This window comes from Colossoma macropomum, unplaced genomic scaffold (assembly GCF_904425465.1).
Source record: "Colossoma macropomum unplaced genomic scaffold, Colossoma_macropomum, whole genome shotgun sequence".
NCBI classification, from domain to species: domain Eukaryota; kingdom Metazoa; phylum Chordata; class Actinopteri; order Characiformes; family Serrasalmidae; genus Colossoma; species Colossoma macropomum.
Genome location: NW_023494800.1, coordinates 25,897,044 through 25,923,039, shown reverse-complemented (window position 1 = coordinate 25,923,039; position 25,996 = coordinate 25,897,044). Strand labels below are relative to the sequence as shown.

The 25,996-nt window shown below is 40.0% G+C and overlaps 1 protein-coding gene across 1 annotated transcript; it reads right to left on the bottom strand.

Annotated features, from left to right (window-relative positions):
- Positions 1-2,301: 2,301 nt before the first annotated feature.
- Positions 2,302-23,563, bottom strand: stk26 (serine/threonine protein kinase 26). Its single transcript, XM_036587750.1, has 11 exons — positions 23,101-23,563; positions 16,841-17,071; positions 15,326-15,382; positions 15,115-15,223; positions 11,308-11,465; positions 10,019-10,204; positions 9,534-9,679; positions 7,612-7,702; positions 7,427-7,489; positions 5,165-5,301; positions 2,302-4,107 (listed from the first exon to the last, which is right to left on the bottom strand). The coding sequence occupies exons 1-11, from the start codon at positions 23,140-23,142 to the stop codon at positions 4,092-4,094; spliced, it is 1,236 nt and encodes a 411-aa protein (XP_036443643.1). The 5' UTR covers positions 23,143-23,563; the 3' UTR covers positions 2,302-4,091.
- Between the last annotated feature and the right edge of the window lie 2,433 nt (positions 23,564-25,996).

The following is a 25,996-nucleotide window of genomic DNA, read 5'->3' as shown; positions in this document are numbered from 1 at the left end:
GAGAATTGGAGTACATTGGGTGAAAACAAATGCACATATATCAAAGAAATGTTCAAGCCCAGAGTTAAAATCTTCCTTAATGGGATCAATTAAGCTACATCCCTTAGAAACTAAGTGAAGGTGTATGTTTAGATCTTTGTTCCCAATCCTGGTCCTGAAGTACTTCTCCCTGCATAGGAGTGCATGACACCCACTTTAACTCAGGAAGATCTTGTTAACGATGTGGATTAGGTAGAGGAAGAACGCCAGGATTGGGTACCACTGGTTTAGATTCTTGTGTTCTTCATTGCAGGCCTATGAACAGTCTTGTGGATTCCCCCATGCTGGCTGCACTCAGGCTGGCAAACGAAGCCAATCGGCTACAGAGGTTCTCTTCTCTTCTGAAGTTGAGCGCCCACAGGCTCGGATTACGCAGCCCTCCGCCTTCGCCCAGTCCCGCTCGTCTTCCATCTCCGCTGCTGAACCAGGACCATCTAGCGCCCTGCAGGCTCCCCAGAGTCTTCCAGGATTTCTCGGGGAAGACTGGAGAACCCGAAGCAGGTTTACCGGTGAGACCACCCTGCCCCAACGGGGTCGCCTCCTGGCTAATGCTCAGCAGTTGGTGCTGCTCTACCCCAACCCTCACCACCCGCACACTTGCTTGGGCCTACACCCTGTTTTTCCTGTGTATCCACTCAGTTCTTCTTTGTCTCTGGACCACCCTGGATCTCCACTCTTGCTGTCTCGCTGTGGTCACGTGGCCCACTGCATCCAACCGCCAATGCAGGCTTGCTTCCTTGATGATGTCATAAGATCCTCTAGCTTCTCCGGACCCTCGACCTTGTCCCCGGCTGTGATGAGGCGGCAGAGGCAACGGTATGGTGGGTTAGGTCTGGGATTTGGTCTGCCCCATGGTCTGGGAATGGCACCAGGGCTGTATATAACAACTGCAGTGGCTGACTGTGGAGGCAGAGGTGGCCTGGACTTGGGCCAGGAAGAGCTGGGCCACTTCAGTGATGATTCCAGCTACCAAACAGGCTTGCCACGCCGCTCGCTAAGTCAGTCAGACATGAAGCTACTAAGGCAGTCGGCCAGTGGTCCCCCTGCTGCTGAGTTCAGACCACTAGGGCACTACCCACATCTTTCCCGGAGGCAGGGTCCAGCACGGCCCACTCATTTGCCTCTGCAGTCGTCCATCCTACCCGAGAGGTCGGCTGGAGGAAGTAAGGCAGAGCCGAGTCAAAGTGACTCAGACTCTGATGCTGTGTGTTCATACCTCTGTCCTGGCCTGGACAGGATAGTGCGTTCGGTGCCATTGGCCCGCATGCGTATCTCGTCTGGCAGCCTGCAGCTAGATGAGGAGGATGAGAACTCGCTCAACACAAACGAAAGAAAAGAAGTCTCCTCAGTAATGGCACCCAAACACAAGTCCTGAGACAGCCTAGTGCAATATGTCATCTGAAACATGGAAGTAGAATTTGGGAATCTCAGCAAGACTTGTGCAAATGGTGCGTTCAGACAGTTGGCCGGAAGTCGTAAAATTTAGAAAATTGTCACGTCACCAAATTGTGGCGGTTAATGATTGACAGGTAAAGTGGTAATCAAGTGAACAATCCATAAATTTACTGACTTGGCCCTGTGCAAGCTTGTTGATACATCAAAACTTGTAAACTAAGATAACATGGAATTTCCAACTTCAGTCGGTTGAGTGCAACTTCACTGCGATAAACTCCGAAATTTACAAGTGTACAAAGACCATCCAAAATGTACCATATATTTTGTGTAATTCAGTACCCTCAGTGTTGAAAACCACCTTCATCTATTCGGTTTCCCATTCAGGTCATGCTTTGGATCAAGGTTAATCATACATAAATAACTACTAGCTGGGAAAATTTCTCAATTATTGTTTTAACTATTCACATTCTTCACATGTACTGAGGCTGTATTTACTGTTGGCCTAGTTTCAACCTGCAACATACATTTTACATGTGGTATGTTTTTATAATCCATCATAAAGGGCTCAGATTAATATAAGATTAAAAGTGATATTCAAGGGCATGTCAGCAGTAAGTGAATCATCACATACCTTTTAGCAGTATTACTGGTAATTTACTTTATTTCACAATGTAGAAATGGAAAAAAAGAAACATTTTGGTATATAACTTTAAAAAAATACCATAATTATTGGGATAATAGCTATTCCTGTGACTCTTATGCCTGGGAAATACATGGGAACTCTTCAATAGGACAGTGAATACCACAGCCAGCCACTATAGTTACATCATATGGACGTAAAATTGTAATACAAAAATACAAACTACATGCAATGTCATAATTTACATCTTTATTTGACAAACCAAACCAAAAAGCAATTTGTAACAGTTGAAGCAAAAGAAAAAAAGCTTAAAGATATATATGATACAGCTTCGACAGATATCTGTGTAGCAATTTCAATAACATTTACAAAAGCTTAGAGAGAAAATTTACAAAACCTAGGTTTGTATCTACATATCCATAAAGAAATATAAAAAAATTCTACCAAACACCTTATTGCTTTCAAACCTTAGCCTGGCAATGTGTGACATCCTTTAAAGCTTTTCAAAGATATAACAACAATCACACATACATACAGAATTGAACTTTAGGCACAATGGGATGTTGGCATAAAATTCTCCCAGCCAACAGGAGCACTGATGACCTCACCACCATACCAGTGATGGCACCCTTATGATTAGTTAAAAGCTTGGCGGAAAAATATCCCTCTTTATAGGAAACCTTCTATATTACATAATATGAAAACAAAAATTATCCCAAATAAAATATTTCCATTTTTAAAAGCCTTAGGTCCACCTGAAGTTCCTATGCTGCTGCTTGAATGGAGCTCCAATCTCTCTAGCTCCAGATTTTTGGTAACTGAACTGTTACTGTGGGTTTTCCCATTTGGATGTTACTACACTGGCTAGAGAAGTACACTCCCTCTTCGAGATCTACTCAAAGGAAGTGGAATGTGTACAGAGAGTTTTGCATTTTTAAAGTATAAAATTGCCCCACCCAGTACAAAGTGTGTGCAGTGCATTTCCTTCAGAAGTACAGTATATCTCCCATAGCTCTTATATTTAAGAAAAAAAAAATATTAGCTCAGAAACTGCATGTCATTACAAACGTGGACAGCACAAACAAATATGGGGCAAAATATTTATCAATAAGGGTCACTTACTCCTACGTTGGTAACAATCCCACAACTTGGGAACGGAAGAAGTATGGAAATAAAAATATATATTGCCAATTTCAGAGTACAAAATTAAGTCAACTTAAGCTTTGATCTTGTGTGTCAGAAATGGAAGAATCTTTTGCACAGCAAAGTTTCTCTCCCATGACTTCACAACTTGTGCCAAAGGCACAATCTATTTAAAAAAAAAAAAATTAAAATAGACTAGTTGCGGGTTGCTTTTTTTGCCTTCGTTCATTTGATTGCTTTATCTAACTGAGGTATTTCTATGTTTTCTTTGACATGATATGAAGGTTATCCCATACAGCAGTTTTGTAATGCTACAAGTAACAGTGTGCAGAGTGTATAAAAGAAATCCTCCCCTCATAAACAAAGAAACCAAAGACTAAGTTGGTATAATCAACCTCCCACACATAAATATTAGAGAAAAGCTTAAAATAAAAGGTACTGCATCGGGTCAAAAATATATATATGTGAACTGACTTACGTCTAATGCTCAGCAGAAAACCAATAAGGATGTTTGTGACTCTAATTCTCAATCAAAATACAGTCTAAAATAAGAGTACACACATCATTGGGCACCAGCTGAAGGCTAAAATAAAAGCACATGGCAAAATTATATAAATACAATTACACAAATATATATTTATATCTTTGGGAAAAAGGAAATTCCTTTTGGTTTTGATAGTGTGTGCAACCCGAGTCCCTCCTGTCCCTGTATGTGAAGAGGGAGCCTTGAGTTAGTATGTATGTGTGCGTGTGCTTGTGTGTGTGTATCTGTGTCAATGTTCAGTGAACAGGAAGAGCGGAGATTGTAGAAGGCTGACGAACTGTTCGGTCATCCAGCTTCTTAGTCGTCTGTGAGGCTGCATTCCACACTAAACTAACTCACAGAGAACCTACAGAAAGATTTCAAAATGGAAACAAAACAGATATTAAAACAAGACTGATCAATAGATGCACTGGTAAAAGGAATAAATAAATAACGAAAAACAACTAATCAAGATTTTGACCAATTGCCTCATTTTAGATCACATAATGTAGGAAATAGATGTTACATGGAAGAGTTTCAGTAAATTTGAACTAGTCCTTAATATATAGGACTTTATAATCACTGTTCATACCCACACCCAACACTCCACTACAGGTTCGATACCACCCCAAAACATGACGTCCCACTCAATATGCAGAATCCAGCAAAACAGAACTAAAAAGGAAAGTCCCTGCTATCATGCTGGCTCCATCTGCAACCTTAGCTTTTAAAAATGAGAAAGAAAAAAAAATGTAAAGAGCAGAGAAAAAAAAAGGAATCCATTGCCTTGAATGACATTGGAATTCCTGGCTCATACTGTGGTCTGCATACTGTAATAATTTTTGTCTCCATTTTTGTCCCATTGAAAGCAGATTTGATCAATAATAAAAACGTATTTTCTTTATTAACTTGCATTTTTTTGGAAGTTATATTTAGTATGCTTCTTCAAAAGCATTATTAATATAAATTAAAAAAACCTTGCTTTTGATTGTCATCCAGGTGTGTCTTAAATTCTGGTTTCAGCCAGGAATTTTCACTTCGATGCATCACTAGTAGTATTTATGCTTAAATTTTCTTTTTAATGAAGGCTCCTTTTAAAGCTGGATTACAGGCATTTGAAAAAAAAACTGATCAGTGCATCAACAAGTTGTTCAAGCTGCTTTTCTTAAATACTTGTTCTAAAAAGTATTTCACTGATGTGAAACACCACTCTTATGATGCACACAAAGCCAATGGAGTGCTAATAGCGGCCCCCTTGTGAACCATTTTTAGCCTGCTAAACATGAGTGAGTGACAACGCACTGGGGCATCCAATTTCCACACTGTGACCTTTCTTAATTCTCATGGACATCTAAACCCTTCATATGACATGAAAGTATGCATGCATGTAACTCAGAGAAATGTGTACGGGGAGTGCAACTGACCTCTGCACTCGCTCTAGGATGTGATTGATCATCTTGTCTGTGACTCCAGGACAGATGTCCTCAGCAGCATGCAGACTCTTTTCCAGCTCTTCAATCACACTCCTCTTCACATCCCCATCCCTGTGCTGCAGCTTCAGCTAACAGAAAGACCAGAATGGAACTACAGTCAGTATATGCTTTACTTACTGCCTGTGTATAGGGACAAACCTATTTATGTTTAGTATTTTTTCACTTATACAGTTTGCTATGCTGCAAATGACGCATTGAAGTATTTAAAAAAAATATATATACACTGAAACCTCAGCCCCGACAGTCCATATCTTAGATCGACACAAATGCTCAAAACAGAGCAACAATATGGACTGTCTGGGGGCCCTGTGGAATGATTGAAGAACCAATCTATATACAAAGTTACCAGTTCATCAGCAACAGTAACCTTGCATTAACATTCCCATGTAGGTTCACAATTCCTGACTGCAGTCTATCTGTTGATATACAATTCATGAACCACCCTCCACCCCATCGATCAGAGGAAATGAAACACCATATGACCACCAGTGACCAGCTATAATTTGGGTGGTGGACCAATCTCAGCACAGCAGTGACACTGACATGGTAGTAGATGTATAACAAGATTAAAAAACTGCATGGAAAAGATGAGCTACACTTGCAAGGGAAGCTGTAAGGTAAGGGTTTCTAAGTGGCCAGAAAGGGTATTTGCCCTGAGAATAGGGCTTAATTTATTTTATGAGACCTGAACTGCAATGGTGACATAATCAAGGACCACTGTGGAGATCTTATCATAGTGCATTTTCAACTTAGTAAAATATTAGGAAAATTTTGTGGATACACAGAACCACATGATCAGGTGCACCAAAGACATGCAAAAGCAGACTGTGCAATGCACACACTGATTTTCACAGACACACAATCCAGGAGCCACCCCTGAGGGAGTGAAAGTGCACCACCAAGTCAAATTATCCAGGGTTTTGGTAGATAAAGTAAACAATTTGCAAATTTGAATCTTTTTTTTTAGAACTACTAGTTTTCCATATACTGTACATTATTGCATTACTGATCTAACCAGAAGTACTAGGATACTTGAAGTAACGCAGTGCCCCACTTGCTGAGTAAAGAGCATGAAAACCTAAACTCTACTAATAGTATGTGCACTTCGTCTGCTTAATCCTGATTTTTAGACCAAGGGAAAACATGTACAGATGCAGGTTTACGATGGGTTCACAAGCATGCATCTCTAATGCCATTTTATTCAATTACACATTGTCTATTAGCCTTTATTATGACTAGAAGAGAAGATGTCCCTTAATGCGCATACCGTCTCTGAGCCCTTTTAAGGAAAATTAATCCTATGATCATTGGACCAATCTGCACCACAATATGCAGTTTTAAACTTATTCTGCTGCAGAGAACTGTAGTCTGTACTACAGGAAGCTGCCATGCTTACTGACCAGTGCAGCAAAGCTAGCAGTTGCTTCCTGTACATTTCTTCTCAACATCACTGTTGCTGTGAATTAAAAGCTGGGCAGTGAGACAATATTTATCGTTGTCATAATCAATTACATCATTGTCACTATTTTTTTAAGGTGGCACCAGTTTGTCTACTGCAACTTAGCAGATGTCAGAAAAAACATATATCAAAACATACCACATATTGATGTATGTCGTGATAATACGATATGTATTAAGATACTGCATTTTTGCCATATTGGCCAGCTCTACTGTCAATGTCGGTAAAACTCCTACTCAATCTATAGCTTCTTCTATAAAGGGTCATAACTGGGGCAAAGATTTTGTCCAGTGGAGAGCAGCCAGAGGGGGGTTCTAAGCTCTGAAAAGCAGCATTTTTGTTTTGTTTTGTTTGAGCTGACTAAAAAGAATGTGTCTGCTGCCACTATTCATGTCCCCGCCTCCTGCAACCTTTCTTTTCTTGGGAAAACACACATGGCATGCTACATACTGTGATTTAAGCTTCAGCAGTCACAGAATGTCAGTCCTGACAGGATTTTATGACTAACTGCAGTTTCAACCCCTAGTTCTGTCACACTATGCAAATTCTTGGAAATTTTACTAACTAACATTTCTACAGAAAACTCTCAAACCAACCACAAAGAAGTTATCAATTAGTATGGCATGACATGCAGAAATGGGACTGGTTCCTTTCACCCGCTCGCAACCACTGTGGTATGTAAATTAGACTTTGATTTAATAGGGTATGGTGACTAACTCTGGCCTTTCCCTTACCTCAGTAAATACCGGACCGATGACTGTGGATAGGCTGGCTGATCTTTTCTGTACCTCTTGGTCCTAAAGGCAAGAAGAAGGGAGAGAACACAAATGGTCTCAGCTTGGTGCAGTAACAACAGTTTCCACATATCAATGTGCAAATTTGTGAATTACTAGTAATTTATCATCCACACAAGACTCACCATTCCATTGGACTGATTGTCAGGCTTCTTCTTGCGGACAGTGGTGAAGGACCATTCAGGAGACGAGTCATTGTCCTTACTGCTGGGCTCCCTGTAAAGTCAAGCGCATCATACCCCAGACGTTATTAAAGCAAATTCTGAAAGAAAACAACTTGACACTTTTTGAACTATTTCCCATCAATGGCTTATAGCATTCCATGCAACTAGGGCGGCACAATATGGACATAAAAATGTGATATGTAATACAGTTGTACAGGACACTTTGATGAGATGATGAAAGATGCAATAAATTATGATTTAAATGTACAATTTCAATGTGTCTCTGACCGGATAAGCAACAGGCAAAGACCCTGAAAATGAAGGGGAAAAAAAAACAACCAAAAAACAACATAATTTAAACTTCAACAGTAACGGAAATATTGTGCATATTCAATATACATATGATGTAATTTGAGCGCTAATGCAGATGTGCTATTGTGAAGCCTCACTGCACTGACGATGAAAACATGATGAAATTGTGCAACCTTACATGCAAATCATATTAAATTTAAAGCACCCACAATTTCACTTTGATATCACAAAGTCTAGATTCAACCATTCTACCACCTGCCTCTTCCAAGCTAGGACAACGGCTTCTGGAGGACCCAGTGATTATAGTGAAATACTGGAAAATCTACAAGTAGTAGCAAACATCAGTAACTAAACATCTATACTATTTCCATTTTCTCATTGAAAATTTTCAGTAACTCTGACATACTGTTGTCATTCAATAATTCTGTCTGTTTTTCATCATTTATCATAGGACTCCAGCAATGAATGCTGAATGTAAAGTTTAACACAAATACCAACATCGCAACAATTACACACATGTACAAGTATGGACAAAAACACACAATGTTGTGTCAGGAAAACCTGGAAGCCTGAGCAGTTTAAGAGTAACTGGGTCTGATCTCCCTACATACAGACTTGTTTACATTTGGAGAGTGCCAAAGGATGCCTTCAACACACAACATCAGCTAAACTGTTAAACACAATCTTGGACCCATTTCAGTATGTAAAGCCATCTTGAGTGGGTCATTAGGTCCAGTTACTGCTTATCATGGCTGTACAGCAGCCAGATTTGATTACGATATTATTGTACATCCATAATGATGTAGACAACACAGAATGAATTCAAAAGTGGGTTCATGGACATCATACAGGTTACCAAATGAAAAACATGACTGCACCTTTACAGGAAGTTCTGAAGTGCATAACGTGAGCTGAAGATGTTACTTCATGATCAATGGCCCCACTACACGGAGTTAAGGACTTGTACAACAGCATTCCAAGAGGGACAGAAGCTGCTCTGAAGGCTTCCAATGGTCCTGCTAGTACTACTAAGGCTGGGCAATTTGACAAGATCACACATATCACAATACATTTTATGATTTATGATACGTATTGCAGAACAGCAGGATTTTGACAACTTTTTCACTTTAATCACAAGGGCAGCTGAACAGGCTGTAGTCAATACGTGGACACATTATTTAAGCATGTCTGTAGCTACAGCACTAACACTGAACACTACAACATGAAGCAGCACTTCAAACACACAAACAAAACGTTAATGGTAAAGCACAAACAGGGTTCCAAGTCTTTTTAGGCAACCCTTTCCAGGACTTTTCTGGAAAAATCTTAGGACAAAGTGAACTGTGTGAACTGTGGCTGTGAAAGTGAAACTAACTCGAGTTCACAGCTACCAGACCATGAGCACACATGCCATTAAGGCAACGTGTCAGGAATGAGACAAATGTCTAATGGTATCTCTCTTCCAGCTTCATCATGTCACACCAGCATCAGACTTGTTGTATAGATTTAGCGTTATCTGTGAGCATAATAAGAGTGTGAATGACTAAAGAAAAGGCTTCCAGTATACTCACGAGTCAGAGTCTGAACTGGATTCTCCGTCACTGTGGCCCTCAGCTTTCCAGCGCTTCAGCCTGTCTATCAGCTCAGTGAGGTAGGATGTCTTCTTGGCATTCTTTACAATGAACTTGTGCTTCAGGAGCTCCTTTGCAGTTGGCCTCTGGAATGCAGAGAAAAGGATAAAGGTAAAATGACTAGAGACTAGAGTTTGGCCAACATGACTCCTTATTAGGTTCTATAGATGTACCTAAGCTATCTAATGCATATCTGATATTGATAGTGATTCTAGAAATCGACTCTATTAAAGACCAGTTATATTACTGCCTGCCACTTTGTCATTTTAAGCCTTAAAGTCCATACAGTCCAAACTTTGTCATTCTGTACACTCACTCATTTAGACTACACTGCTTAGACTTAGTTTAAGTAACGTGCTTTGCTGCAGGCAGGTTATCAGCAGGTAGTTTTGAATATATAATGGGCACTTTGCTACTGTGCTTACAAATGTGGGGTCTTTGTTCAGACAGGAGTCCACAAACTCCTTGAAGGATTTGGAGAAGTCGCCATTGAGGGTGGGGGGTGTGTTCTTTGGGATATGGAAGAGAACCCGCATAGGATGCATGTCCGAGTTGGGGGGTTCTCCCTTGGCCAGCTCAATGGCGGTGATTCCCAGAGACCAGATATCAGCCTGAGAAGAAAATAAAGCAATCAAAATGTGACCCAGATATTACATCACGCTAAATTTATTAAGGATATCAATTCAGGAGATATTTGAAAGGAAATATTCATAATTGTTTTACACACACCAAACGATGAACCACTAGTGTCATTGTAAAAGAGCCTAGACACATTTTCTTTTGGAAATTTGCTTCATTATAAAATACAAAATGATTTTACACATTTTTATTTTAAAGTATACTGAATGTGATCTACGATTATGGCTGGTATAAGTTATCAATTTATCATTAAATACCGTCAACGACCAGAAAATCGGTCAGTACAATTTTTTTTCTTTTAATTTCGTATGCCCGAGTGTTCTGTGCTCCGATCCGAAATGTGGTTTTACTACATTTATACATGCAACACTGAGTATGTGGATGCACAGATCAGTTTTGGGCCCAATCATTTCTTCTTTTTACCCCTACCCCTTGGAACTGAGTTACAAGGAGTAGTGGTTGATATCTTGCCCTACGAAATGGGACAGCCCTCAAAAAAACAAAAAAAACAAAAAAACCACCCACCCTTGCTTCATTATTCATTACTTGCAGTGCTCTATAGGCGACCTGGCTCGTCTTCACTTCCTATTCACTTGCATCTTGTCCTAATTTTCCCGTTCCACCTTAAATGGTGCAGCAGTTACACTGTGGTGCTTCAGGAGTCAATACTGCTGGACTATTTAAGGTGGAACGGGAAAATTAGCTAGCTAGCTACCGAGACATTAGCATGCTACTGGCGATTTTTTATGCTTGTTATGAAGAAAATGACCATAATACATTGAAAAGACAATAAACTAAGATAATACAGTGGTATCGTAATTTTTTAACAAAGAAAATACTTAAATTTGTGGGCTTCTTTGGTCGCTCGTTCAGCCATCTTCACGGTTTTTCTTTTTTTTCTTCATAACCTCTGAAAAACGTTCATTTGGAGGGCCATGAAGTCCTAACACTTCGCCCCAGCCCTCTATCTCAACAACAATTGGGACACCCAAACCCTATCAGTAATTTCTCCCGGTTTACCGACTTTTCAAAATTACTTACGTCCCACCCATATCTAGGATATACAAAAACTTGCCTTAGAATCGTATGCAGACTGCTGGATGACCTCTGGCGCCATCCAGAAAGGCGTCCCCACAAATGTTTCCCTTTTGATCTGTGTATCCGTGAGCTGTCCTGCCACACCAAAGTCTGCCAGCTTCACCTCACCCGACTCGGACAACAGTACGTTGGCAGCTGGAAAACCACAAATACAATGATGACTCTGAACATGAGAAATAATATTAAAAGCAAATACATGCGAAGTGTAAGGACTGTGCAGTAAGACAGCGAGATTAATACAAACAGTGCTTTCACAAATTATTTGTCTCCTTGCTAAAGATGAGCAAAAGAAGTTATGACAAAAAGGTCACTGCTGTTACCCAGCTTGCAAAATATAGAATCATCCTCGAAAGTGTTATGCTACATGTACTGGTACACTTAGAAACTGATAGATGTATCCCCGTCTTTGTTATTTTAACATATAAATGACATTGCACACTAGCAAATTCTAATTCATCAATATGCTGAAAAATTGCTTTGGAAAGTATGTATTTTGTCCTTGAGGAGACTGAAAAGGATGGCTTACAAGTCTGCACATCGATTTTGGCACAAGGTATCTGAAGCTAGCCCTTTTGAAACTCAATAGCCAAACAAACACAGCCCCTCCTTTCAGTTTTTATTCAAAGCCTCGCCCCAAAACACACCCACGTGTGAGGCCTAGGCTTTACTTTGTTTGTAATCAAGACAACTGAAATGATGACAGGAGCAGACATGACACAGCTAATTAGCTTAACACAGAAGCTACCTAATATTTCTCTTGTTGGACTGAGCCCAGAGGAACATGGGTAACATTCTGAAAGGCAAGCCGAGATGCCCCTTTGTCCCAATTGGTTGGATACTGGTGGCCCACAACATATTTTTTCTTGTTTACAGAAACTGGGGCAGCCACAGAAACCAAGTTTGGTTTCCTTCTGAGCGCTTATTTTATCAAGAGCTGCGAAAATGAGAGAATGTTTCCAAATTCTAGAGGGAAAAAAAAAAAAGTTGTTCTGACTCAAAATCATTGAACCCTCCTTTCAATAACAAAAAAAATAAAATAAAAGTACACAAATTATCACAGTTGGAGAATTACAGTACCCTACATAAATACTGGCATCCCTGGTAAATAGACTGTAAAAAGCATTCTCTATTGCTTATTCTTTTGATTTTTTTTTACTCTTTTAAGTACAATGACAAAGAAAAAAAACTCATCATAAAATAAATGTTTTCCTCAAATCTGTGTGTGTCACAATTATTGGCACCCCTTCACTTAATAATTTGTACGGCCTCCCTTTACAAAGATAACAGCTCTGAGTCTTCTATAATGCTTAGTGAGACTCGAGAACACATGGCAAGGGATCTTAGACCATTCCTCCAGGAAGAACCTCTCCAGATCCTTCAGTTTCTGAGGGTCACACTTGTGGACTTTCCTCTTCAGCTCATCTCACGTTTTCTAAAGGGTTTAGGTCAGACGATCAGGATGGCCATGGCAAAGCCTCGATTCTGTGGTCACCACACCTTCTTATTTGGCCACTTTAACCATCCTCCTCCCTGGGCGTGGGGTTAATACAGACATAGGAGCCTTCAAAGGCGCAGTATACGATTCTACGGAACAACTGCTGATATTTCATTTCAACAACAAAAGAAATACACACCTTTTTTTTTTTTTTAGATTTTTGTGGGCATAAATGCCTTTGCAAACATTCAACTGACAAATATCATGACATAACGTTAGAGCGAACAACCACACAACAAGTAATGTAACCAACGTTAGCTAGCATGCGGGTTAGCAAACTGTCGCTACGACTGCTGCGGCTAAGCTAACCAGCTGGGACTGGCCTTCACAAACATTAGAAAGCAGGACAAAATAATACTGACCTATCAGTTCTGTGAAACAGCAAAAATATGTTAATGTTTCCCAGGAGCAACCTACTCATTTCTTTTTATGCCTTTCTACTCTCCATGAATCTAAAGTCATCTTTTTTGCCAGCATTGTGAAATTTTCCTGTTACACCTTAAATGAATGAAACTGCTGCATGATTTAAGACTACTTCAGCCTTGTCACCTCTGGGAGGTCTTTCCACATTTGAAATGCCCTTGTCTGATCATAGACCTTCTTTCTCAGTCCTTGTTCTTCAAATCTTCTCCTCTTTGGCTCTTTCTCAGCCATCTCTCCTTCTTGACGCTGGGTGGAGTTCAGCACGTAGCCCCTCCCCTTCTCCCCGTCCTATACACAAGCACAAACGCCCCCTGCTACTGACTGGCTGGGAGAGTGCTGTGTGGCTTGCTCCAAACCACTTTGTAGAGCTGGGCGATATGGCCAAAAATGTTATCACGATAAACAAAATACATACCGTTCGATATCGTAATAAGTGCCAAATCATTATTTCTTTTAAGTTTGAAGGCTGATTTTTGCTCCTGGGTGGTTAATTGCTATTTTAAACTATCCTTTATGGTCAGAACACGACAAACGCTCGCCAAACAGTGGAACAGTGGTTGGCTGTTTCTACCAGCTGGAAAAGCACAGCCACAATTTTTGTAATAGTCATAATTTAAGAAAGAAAACAGATTATGCCATCACTCCTACCACATCCATATCAGAAAGTATCACAGTGTTCAGACACCAGCTAGCAGACGTCTTGATCGGTGCTTTTGTGTCGTGTTTGATCTACAGTATCATCAATTCGCCGTGCTGTGGGAGTGACGGAGCGCTGCTTCAAGTTAGCCAGCTGCTAAAAGCAGCTAGCCTGGAAAGCTAGTGTTCTCTCGCTCTCCAATGCCCACACACAGAGCGGAGAGCTAGCAGACAGTGAGAAGAAATCTGCTGAATTTGACAAAGCGTATTGGACTGAAATGGTATACTGTACCTTTAATAGTGGAAATGGACTCTCAACTATTTAGCCATTTTCATGTAGCCATTTTCTGACAAGTGGAACCCAACAACTTTTTGTCACACATCACAGCTGTATTCTCTGGTCTTTCTCATAGTGATGGATGACTGAGGGAACCTGGCCTGTGTGTTCTCTCATATTTACACCCCAGTGAAACAGGAAGTCATGTCTGACCATTTAGGAGTCTCCTAATCTACCCCGTTGTTTGGAAGGCAGAAGAAAGCATGCACTCAAGAAGTCAGGACCTCATTATCCTATGTGCTCTCCCACCTCATATTAATATTACAGGCGAAGCATCAGTGCTAAACATTATGAATTTTAATTCTGCAAAGCAAGAGTGGATAATGATTCTAGTTCTGTATGAGTGGTGGAGCAGAGTAGGAGTGTTGGACAGAGAGCTGTCAATCAAGCTGCACATTAGCCATGCCCACACAGTTCTCAGATAGGTCTGATCGGCCATGTTTGATCATATTTACATCTTATATTTTTTATTCAAGCTTTGTTGGATGTTTCATTTAAAGTATAATATTAAGAATCATACAAACAATTATAATACTTTGTGTTCCCTGGAACTTTAAGTGAAGGTGCCAAAAAATCTGCAAGGAACAGTATCGGCCTCCTTTGTCTGAAAATGGACATTTGGCATCAATGGTTTAATCCAATTATCTTTCATTTCTTTAACAAAAATAGACAAAGCAAATATCAAAGTCAAAACACCAATCAGTGCGGCAGTTCATAGACAAGCCTGACCCCAATGAACCGTCGCTGTACAACATCCAGATCAAAACAAAAAGTGCAAAAACAAAAATGTCAGGAAAAACAAACAAGTCACACCCATTAGCCTGCACAGACGCCAGCATTTCTCACAGACATGTAAATGCACTGAATGAACCCTCACACAGACACATACACACCTTTGATGTCTCTATGGATCTTTTTCTCAGAGTGCAGGTAGTCGAGGCCTTTTAAAATCTCCTTCAGCATAGTGGCAATCTGGTACTCGTCAAAGGGCCCAGCCCGCAGCTGAACACAAAACAACTGATTAGAACCACAAGCATAGTTTGATCAATTAATATCTCTGTATTTCAAGACACATTCAATACAAATTAACAATGTAGTCCTTACTAGGTCTAAAGCAGAACCTCCTCCAAGATATTCCATTATGATCCAAAGCTTACTGCCCTAAATAGGAAGAGGGAAGATAAAAGAAGCATCAATGCAATTATTATTAGGGATTTTACGTACTCCTACAAGTAGAATGTAGTTTTTTTTTTTTAAATATACAATGTCTGCACTATGCCTAAGACATCAGCCTTTAGGTGCAGCCTGCCATGAGATGAATAGTTAACATTAAGAACATGACCAAAAACTCTGGTAAAAGTAACCCAAGACAAATCTGAGATAAAACTCAATTCTTTTACATATACAAGAGTTTTTTTTCTCTCCCTCTCTCTTTCTCCCTCACACATACACACACACACGTCAATTCTGTAGCGTTAGTCATGTCCAGGAATCTTCTAGAAATACAGGTATTGTAACATAGCATGCAGTGCTGTGATAAGGCTCATTCACATTACTGTAACCATGCTAAGTCTTTACAAGGAAGCAGATGTGCCACATCTAGAACAGTTTCAAACAAACTGGAAGAAAACCACAGACTGGCTCAGAGTGCCTGGCTAAGGCTGGGTGATATATAAAAAATTACGACAATATAAATATTGTCAGTCATATCTACCATGACTAACAATTACAACAGCACACATTTACGACAACTAAGCTTGGATGATAATGTAAATTTAAGCAAATGATCATCATTAAAACAGAATTACCGCTATAAAGGATATAATCGTGATCAAAATTCAATTACAAGGTATCACATGTGAGTTAGAGCCTTACGGCATACCATGTATTTTCGACAATCTTGTCCATTTTACTCTCTACAAGTGAGCAGATCTCATGTACCAGAGTTTCTTTGTCAGTTTGGCAGAACATGCAACGGTACATGCAAATGAAACAATCTGTTATAACCCTTACAAGTGGCGTTCAAAGTATATACATGTGCAGTTAATTATCTGGTGATGATCTGTTTGCATAACCTATAATTAAGTGTATTTTTTTTCTCTATTGCAAGCGTTGTCAACTGGCTCTCAGGGACCCCTAGACGGTCCACATTTTTGCTCTTCCCCTATGTGTTGCAAGTTGGAGCAAAAATTTGGACTATCTAGGGGTTCCTAAGGACTGGTTTGAGAACCACTGCTCTATTGTATACTTATTTTGAAGTAACCATAGATTCAAATGATCGTAAAAAGAAAATGGTAGAATAAAGACAAAGCAACACATTAAAGAAACATGTAGCACACAAAAGAGTACAAAAGAATGACAATCTGCAGAATATTAGAACTTATTTGAATTACAGCAATATTCCACAATGTCAATTATCGGCTCAAGGCTAGACACAACATAAAAACGTAAGGTAAAATTTACATTAGGCCTATCTAGTTCTCCATAAATGCTCTTTCCAAACATGGATGATCACCGTCTGTCAAACATCACGATTTTCAATCATTGTTTATATCCAACTACATCGCTTTAATGCCTCACCCTAGTACTGCTAAGGCAAAACTCAACAGAAGCACCTACCTTCAGATAGGAGCCATAGTACTTTGTGACGTGAGGGCTGTCACACTGGCTGAGGACAGTGATCTCCTGCTGGATGTCCTCAATCTCGTCCTCTGCCTCCTCCAGGTCGATTGTTTTGATGGCCACCACATTTTGTGTGCGGCGGTCGATGCCCTTGAAGACCTCCCCGAACGAGCCCTTCCCAATGCGCTCTAGTTTTGTGAACAACTCCTCAGGATCAGCTCGAGGGTTCTGGAGACCAAAAGTGTCATAGTTATTTCAACTAGGGCTTTTACCAAACGAGATGGTGACGGAAAATTTAGATGGTAAAATAAATGTAGTATAAACCAGTGGTGCCCTGGGGGGTTTCAGTACAGCACAGTTTCATGTAAGGTTGCAACTAACAATTATTTCTATACTCGCTAAATCTACTGACTAGAATGTAACAAAAGATCAGAAGTCATGTCTTAAACGCTTACTGTAGTGAACCGCAATCTGATGGAATGGTCTCATGTTTAATTCTTAGGCGATGACAAACTAATCTGTCAACTAATTGTTGCAGCCCCAGTTTGGTGATTTCCCTGCTCAAACACACCTGATTAAACTCATCAATAAGGTTAGTCATTAGGATTATTAAATGTGTTTGAGCAGGAAAATCAGCAAACTGTGCGGTGCAGGAGCAGAACTGAACACCCCTACTGTTACAGCAGCCAGCAGTCACAACACTCATTGTCCCACAAAAAAAAAGTAACAAAATTTTTTTATTTTCTTTAAATAATATTGTAAATAGTAGGGGTGGGAATCTCTAGGCACCTCACGATTCAATTACGATTCAGAGGGCTGCAATGCGATTCTAAAACAATTATCGATGCATCTTTTTTTTTCTATATAGCATTTATATTTTCTCACTGTGTGAGCTCAAGTTTCGAGTTCAAGTTTCAAGTTTATTTGTCATTTGCACAACATGTCAGGACATTTATGCATTGAAATGCTTGTGGTGAGGCTCAGCTAATCACTCTACAGAAAGTAAATAAGTAAAAATAAAAATACAAGAAACACTAACTGAAATATATTAAATATACACAAAATATACACAAAATATATACAGAATATAGAGACAATATACATTTTAAAGTGACTCGGTGTTATTGTTATTTAAAGTGACTTGGTACTTTTAAAGCAAAGTATTTGTAATGATCCATAATGAATTTACTTCCAATATCTTTTTTAATAAAACAAATGGAAGTGATGTGGCAAGTGAACTAGAAGGCTCTCATTCAGTGCTCAAATAGCTGCTGCTACTCATCTGCGATAAAATGCGCAGTTACAGTAAAATAAGATCCAGTGGCAGTGGATGTCCACCCAGCACACGTTACAGCTATTCTACCTGTTTTCTTCAGTGATTTTATAACTTCGGTTTTGGTCTCGTTGTAGAGACGGGGGGGATCGCTGTGTCAGTAAAGTATCTTTGAGACGGGACGTGTGCAACATAACGCGAAAGCCCGTTTCGCAACTACTGAGAACCGGTGTGCGGACTGCAGGTCACATAGCAGCAATGCGTTATTCGCATTTATAAGCAGCGCAGTTGGTTTCCTGGTACGTTAAATCTCCAACGAGAGACTGTCAAACACTAAAAAGTGGCGAAGCTGAAGTCGCTTCTCTTTGGAATTCTCCCGTTCCACCTTAAACGGTGCCGCATTTACATTCGGCGCCTCAGTTAGCATTTACTAACAGAAAGAGTAGTAACATTATAGGCTGCACGTTTCAGTGGTGACTGTGTTGTAGCATTCTTGTTTGAAAGTGTCTTTTGTTGCAGTATCCAAACTACCCTGTTTTATAATAGTGCTCATTATGTCTATATATCACCGCACCCTAAAACTACGTCAGACCGCTCTGAGGGTGTCTATTTACACACACAACACACAAGCCCAGCGATGGAGACTGTGAAAGCTGTGCTTTCAAGATTTTAATGCTAAGACTACTTGATTTAAATTATACACACTTATATGATTAACCCATTTGCCCTTGAAAGGTATGATGACCATTAGTCTGGAATTAAAGCTTTAATCACAAGCAACTAAAAACAATTCAGACAGTAATTCTACAGTACTGCTGGCAGCACAATAATAAATAATGTGTGAGCCTTCACTCAAACTCCAACAGATTAAGTGTCCAGGTGCTGCTCTGAAAATTCAGCAAAACCAATTAAATGTCAAAGTTTGGCCAAGCTTCCTTGTAGCTCTCCTCAGCCACAGAAATAGTCCATATACACAGAATGGAAATCTTCCCTGGCATGAAAGAGATGTCAGCTGCTTTGTGGTGATAAGCGAAGCTGGGAGCTGTGCAGTTAGCAGGGCGCATGTGCCATGATGTCATGTATGATTCTTGCCCAACCCCCTTCACCTAACATTAGCACCTAGTCGGCTCTGGAGCCAGCCGCCACCTGCTGCACTCCTGTTGCTGAGACAACAGGGCTGGGCACTCGACCTTTTGACACACCTCTGGACAGCATGCAACAAAGCCAGGCCTACATTCGGTACAGAGTCGAAAAATTCTAAAGAACAAAACCAGAAAACAGTATATGGAAGATACTGACCAAACTCCTAGAGATTTGGACATGTAAATGACAAAAGACAAGAGTCTGTACTTTTAGGGGCAGGGGAACCCCTTTATGTAAAAAATTTAGCAGAAACAGACAACATATTTAAGGCAAGGGTAAAAAAAAAACAAAACAAATGGCGATATTGTAAAATACCGGAAAACTCAGACCCAATAAACTTAGGTTTGTCGTGAAGGGGGCCAGGCTGGCATGCATGTAAACAAGACTAGCCCTGTTTCAATTTCTCTCTATTATTATTACTTTTTTAAAACATGACCTCATCTACTTTGACTCACCACTTGGATGTGCATCACACCTGTGTTACACAAGTGTCCACTAGGGTGGAGGGGATTATTCAAAAGGGAACGCTTAAGCCCAGCCCAAAACCCAGTCAACTGAACACTATGATTTTGAAATACTAAGTATTTTAAAATACTTTTCTGCTACAGCACATGAACAGCTTTGTCCGCCATTTTTTTCAGGTTTAAAAAAAGAAATGCGTCGCAATGATTTCTGGCCTTATGCTGCCGAAATCAACAATTATGTTGGCTCAATCCCTCTCCCCTCCGAGGGCTTATCTAACTCCCTTCACTGGAGCTAACAAAAAAATGGAATAGCCTTAAAATGGCACAGGGGAACCCCCGGAGGGGAATTGGCAAAGCCAAGTGGATGAGGACTTGTTTAAACCAGTTCTGAAACGGGCTGTAAGAACTTAGTCGGGTTATTGTGCAGCTAGCATAACATAAAACTTACAAGTCTTTTTGACCAACAGGTGTGCCTCCGTAATGACCTCAGCACTGAACACTAGCACTACCACACCGAAGGAGTGGCTCGGAGAAGCAGCCGTACAGTAAGCACTCTGAAGACGCTTTCAACTAGCCTAAGTCAGAGGGTGGAGCAGAAACAAGCTGTATCCTGCTTCACAGCTTGCATGTGAGCCTGTCTCCTCCTGATAAAAACTCCAAACACCAGCCTGCAGCTCCACTTAATGACTGAGCTATCTGTTGGCTAACGAGATCACGAGGGAGCTTTGTTCATGCCCAGTAAGATTTTACAGGCAACTGCATTTCCTGTGCAGTTCTGTGGCTGCAATCCATAAACTGACAACAAAACAGTTCCCATAAAGGGTTCAGACTATTGGATGTTCTCATATCAGTGGTTCCCAATCCTGGTCCTGGAGAACCCCACTGCCCAGCACATTTTAGTGTTTTCCTACTCCTAACACACCTCATCCAATTTATCAGCTACTTAACAAGCCCACCCTGGAGCAGGAAAACACACAAAAAAAAATGCAGGGCAAGGGGTACTTCAGGACCAGGGCTGAGAACCAGAGTGGTAGATGCACAGGGACAAATACACTCAGCTCATAACTCAACTATAACTGTTACACAACCTGTTAACCAGGAATGTGCCAATATGAGAACTGTTGGAAGATGCCAAAACCAATATTTTTCATTTACATATCTGCCAAAGCAAACATATAAATATTTATCAAATATAAAAACTAGGTCTACATCAACTTGGATTAGCATTACAGAGAAATATACCTTTTTTTCTATAGGATTACAGATGCAGTAAAATGAACAAAATTAAGATATTTTGGCACAGCAGCCCAGCACCATCTAAACATTCTGCTCTTTCAAAATACAACGGATATATAATGAAATATTGGTTTGAAATATTGACCAAACCCAAACGTCTGTCTTAGTTTTTAAGCAAATATCTACTGGTGTGTTACGCAATCGACATTAACATAGTATGCAAACACTGTTTGTTTTAAAATGTACTGTTTACGCACCATGATTCAAATATGGAAACTCTTGTTAATTCATTGGTTTTATGATTTTATTGTATTATATTTATTTTTATATGTATCTTATATATATCCACCTATACAGCTTACAGATGTTCAGCCCTGCTTATTCAAAACAACATACTAAATTTTAAGGGATAAAGCGAGCTTGGAAATTGGTCACGTGAAATAAATTAAGACAGTTTTTGGTACAGAAATGTCGTATGTGGACCTTTGGGGAATACCTCCCATTTCTGCCCTTTACCTCCTGACAATATATCGATACAAAATAATAACAATCTTGCGTTTCCTGTGGCTGACAGCATCAGGGTGCTAACCACAGAAAAATGGAGTGTGAGAAACATTATCTCAAAGGCCACACCCAGCCATTGTGCATCAGCGAGACACTCCTCCAAGCTTCAGTGCCTCTCTACAGGAAACTAATACATCGCACCTGTCAACATAGGCTGCACAGCCTCCTAAAAAGGTGAGCTATGGACTTTGAACCCCGGTGTAAACTAACAGAATAAACATTAAAGAGGTTAGGTGGAAGATTAAAATAGCTCCCCAGCACTCAACTGTGATGCGTAATGATTAACATTATAACCTGACAATGTCAAACCTTTAAAGCCACTCAGCCGCTGAATGACAAAACACCACAGTGTGAAAGATGGTATTAGTCGGCCAAGAGCTGCATGCCCAAGCTCAACCGGAAAAGTCTGTGACCTTGCAAATCTTAACTTTAAGGAGGAAGAAAAGGACAAGTGAACAATATAACCATGCTGTTGCTCAACAACGTATAATTGTGACAGTGACCACAATGACACTGAGCAGCAAAGATGTTTCCTGTGCTGAAATTCAGACTGATTCTTCCCCTAACATCACAAAACAAGAGGCCATAAAGCAGAGGGTCTCTTGTGGACCACAGTCTTTTGACCAACGTCCAACAAGACACAACAAAAATGAACAGAAGTGCAGCTCAGGGCTGTTGCAGGTGCAGCTCCCACTGATGAATACAGGCTATCTTAAGCTACGGCGCAGGGAGTGCACCGAGGATAACCAGAAATAGTAGTGCCTAAAAGGAGGTCTGCTGAATTTAGAAAGGTTAAGATGACGAATCAAATAAGTAGCTATTTCTACAGCACGTTTAGCAACCGTAACCAAGGACTCCCCCGATCCCAGCCTGAACACAAACTGTTTTGGGTCTGTTAACAGATCGGCGTGCTATTGATAGTTGTTCACAGTGGTTTGTTAAAATATGTCTAACAATAGACTAGGGGGTAGTTTCCCAGACCCAGACTAAGCCTAATCCTAGAACAAAAAGAATATTTAGTGGTACAACACCACTTTCACTGCAATAAAGTCCAAGACTGTGTTTAAGTCAAGTTCAGCGAAGCAGGTTTTGGTTTTCAGTCTTTAGTCTTTACTCCACTTAGTAACAACACTTTTACTTCAGTATGGATTCAGACTGCTCTACCTGGTTCTGCAATAACAATATGTTTATATGTTAGAAAGATATTTATTTGTACTTTTAGTACTGGTCTATCACACTCTCCAACGAACAAAGCTGAAAAGTCCAAGATCACTTGTAAATACATGCATGTATCTTTGAATGAATGAATGTACATAAAAAGTAACTGCAATAAGAAAAATACAGAGACAGACAGGAAGACTTTCTCCAATGACTTTCACTCTCAGTACAACTTTTACTAGGCCGACTTAATACAAACCCGACATAAAACAAGCAGGCAGGGTAGAAAACACTAATTAAAGCGCGTTTTATGAAAGTGTGGACTGCCAGACAGCAGAACTATCCTAAGAGAGCGTCTGGAGAGAAGCTGTCTGCTCCAGGTAAAGGTGTGTGTGAGGGCCCGGCTGCCTTTAACTCACCTGCATTCCAGGAACTTGAACAGCTACCGGCGACTGGGCCATCTTCACTCAGTCCACACAGCTCCGCCGACCAGTTCACTGAAGAGTTTTCTTCTTCTGTAACGTAACTTTCAGATATACAAGTCACTACCTGAACAGTTGCTCTGTTCGCCAAACTCTTCGTACTGGCTAGCCACCAAGCTACCTTAGTAGGTAGCTTAGCTGTAGCTAACGAGTCGGCTAGCTCGCGTTCAAAACTCTCAACTTTTAAAGTGAAACGCCTCCGCGAAATACCATGACTTCCTCGGTGAAGCTGACTTTTGCCTTCCCTAAAATAATTCCCGACTGTTTCAGTAAACGTCCGGCGTACCGTTACATGCTTTTAAGCAACGCTGGATAAACTTCGACTTCAAAAGAGTGCTGCGGACGCCATGTTTGAACCTGCGATGTAACTTGTTTTCTGCTCGGCCCGTCGGGTGGAGCCCAACACGCGCGCGCGCACACCACAAGAAAATGCGTCAGTCTCACCCTGTACTGACAGACACACACCCACTGTGTCCTATACATACACTTATATACCAACAGACTCTTATACATACACTTATATACCCACAGAGTCATATATACATACACTTATATACCCACAGTGTCCTATTCACACACTTATATACCCACAGAGTCATATACATAGTCATATACCAAGTCATATATATATATATACACTTATATACCCACAGTGTCCTATTCATACACTTATATACCAACAGACTCTTATACATACACTTATATACCCACAGTCATATATATATATATATATATATATATATATATATATATATACTTATATACCCGCAGTGTCCTATTCATACACTTATATACCAACAGACTCTTATACATACACTTATATACCCAGAGTCATATACATAGTCATATACCAACAGTCATATATATACACTTATATACCCACAGTGTCCTATACATACACTTATATACCAACACTCTTATACATACACTTATATACCCACAGTCATATATATATATATATATATACACTTATATGCCCACAGTGTCCTATTCATACACTTATATACCAACAGACTCTTATACATACACTTATATACCCAGAGTCATATACATAGTCATATACCAACAGTCATATATATACTCATACACCCACAGTCTCATATACATGCAGTCATATACCCACAGTCTCATATACATGCGATCATATACCCACAGTCTCATATACAGTCATATACCCACAGAGTCACCACACACCACATGCACCAGTACTTATTTTGTGTTACTACTGCCCTGTAATCTTCCCACATCCACTACTGTTAAAATTACCTTTCCTGAAGTGGGTATTTACATTTACTCAATTTCACAAACTTAAGCACAAATTTATGGAGGTCCATTACTGCCAGGTAGAGGAGAAAAAAAACGTTTAATTCTCTGGCAGCAGTATGTCAAACTTTTGCCTTTGTATCTCAAAATAATTACTTTCTTAAAAAATGAAAACCATTATTTCAACGTATTAAGTCATTTAATTGGGAGAGTAATTTAAAATCTGTATATTAAACATATATAATTAAGAAAAAAATATACATAATACATAAATAATGATACATAACTGTATCATTATTTTGAGATACTAAGTCAAAATGTTCCAGATAATATGTCACAAATTCAAGAAAATGTCCTTATTATGACATGATATTCATTAATTTGAGATAGTAAGTCAAAACTTTAATAGTAATTATCTCTACATAGTGAGCAATTATTTTCAGATAAGAAAGTAAACAATTTAGAGAAAGTAAGTCAATATTTTGAGATAACTGAAAAAAAAAAACCTTGAGATACTAAGTTACATGTCAAGAAAATGTCATTATTTGAAATATTACTTCTAAATTTTTGACATACTGCTGCCAGAAACAGAGCTGGAGAGAAAAAAACATTTTTTTTCTGCTGTACCTGGTGTGAATGTACATCCATAGCTTTAGTCTCTAATTTTTAAGTTAATCATGTTCTTTTGGTGAGCAGAATCTGTATTGCTTTGCAACTGGACACACCTCTCACTTTGGAGCTTTAGCATTCTATCCTAAGACATAAGAGATTACAAAAAAGAATGTTGCCTAACATACACTTTAATTACAAAAGTATTGGGACACCTACAGGAGCTTTTAAGACATCCCATTCTAAATCCATAAATATGCATAAATATGGAGTTAGTCCCCAGCTTCCACTCTTCAGGGAAGCTTTCTACAAGATTTTGGAGTGTGTCTGCGGGAATTTTTGCCCATTCATCCAGAAGAGCATTTGTGAGGTCAGACAGAGATGTTGGACGAGAGGGCCTGGCTCACAATCTCCACTTTAGTTCATCCCAAAGGTGTTCAGTGGGGTTGAGGTCAGAGCTCTGCATGGACGAGTCTAGTTCTTCCCCACCAAACTCACTCAACCATGCCTTTATGGACGTTGCATTGTGTACAAAGGTACAGTCATGCTGGAACAGAAAAAGGGCCTTCCCTAAACTGTTCCCACAAAGTTGGAAGCATAGAATTGTGTAAAATGTCTTGGTATGCTGAAGCATTAAGATTTAGACTAGGCTAGAATAAGTGTCCTAGGCCAACCCCAGATAAACACCCCAGATAAACAACCCCATAGCATTATCCCTCTTCCACCAAACTTTACAGTTGGCACAGTGCAGTCAGGCAGGTAATGTTCTCCTGGCATTTGCCAAACCCAGACTCGTCCATCAGACTGACAGATAGAGAGGTGATTAGTCGCTCCACAGAATACGTTTCCACTGTTCAGAGCCCAGTGGCGGCGTGCTTTACACCATTCCATTCAACACTTGGCATTGTGCTTGGTGTGGCTTGCATGCAGCTGCTCAGCCATGGAAACCCGTGCCGTGAAG

Excerpts from the sequence above, each read along its gene's own strand:
- stk26 (XM_036587750.1), bottom strand. The coding sequence starts at position 23,142 with ATGGCCCAGTCGCCGGTAGCTGTTCAAGTTCCTGGAATGCAG. Across the intron at positions 15,224-15,325 it reads GAGGTTCTGCTTTAGACCTA|CTGCGGGCTGGGCCCTTTGA; the intron begins GTAAGGACTACA and ends TTTTGTGTTCAG. Across the intron at positions 5,302-7,426 it reads TCGGTCCGGTATTTACTGAG|CTGAAGCTGCAGCACAGGGA; the intron begins GTAAGGGAAAGG and ends TCTTTCTGTTAG.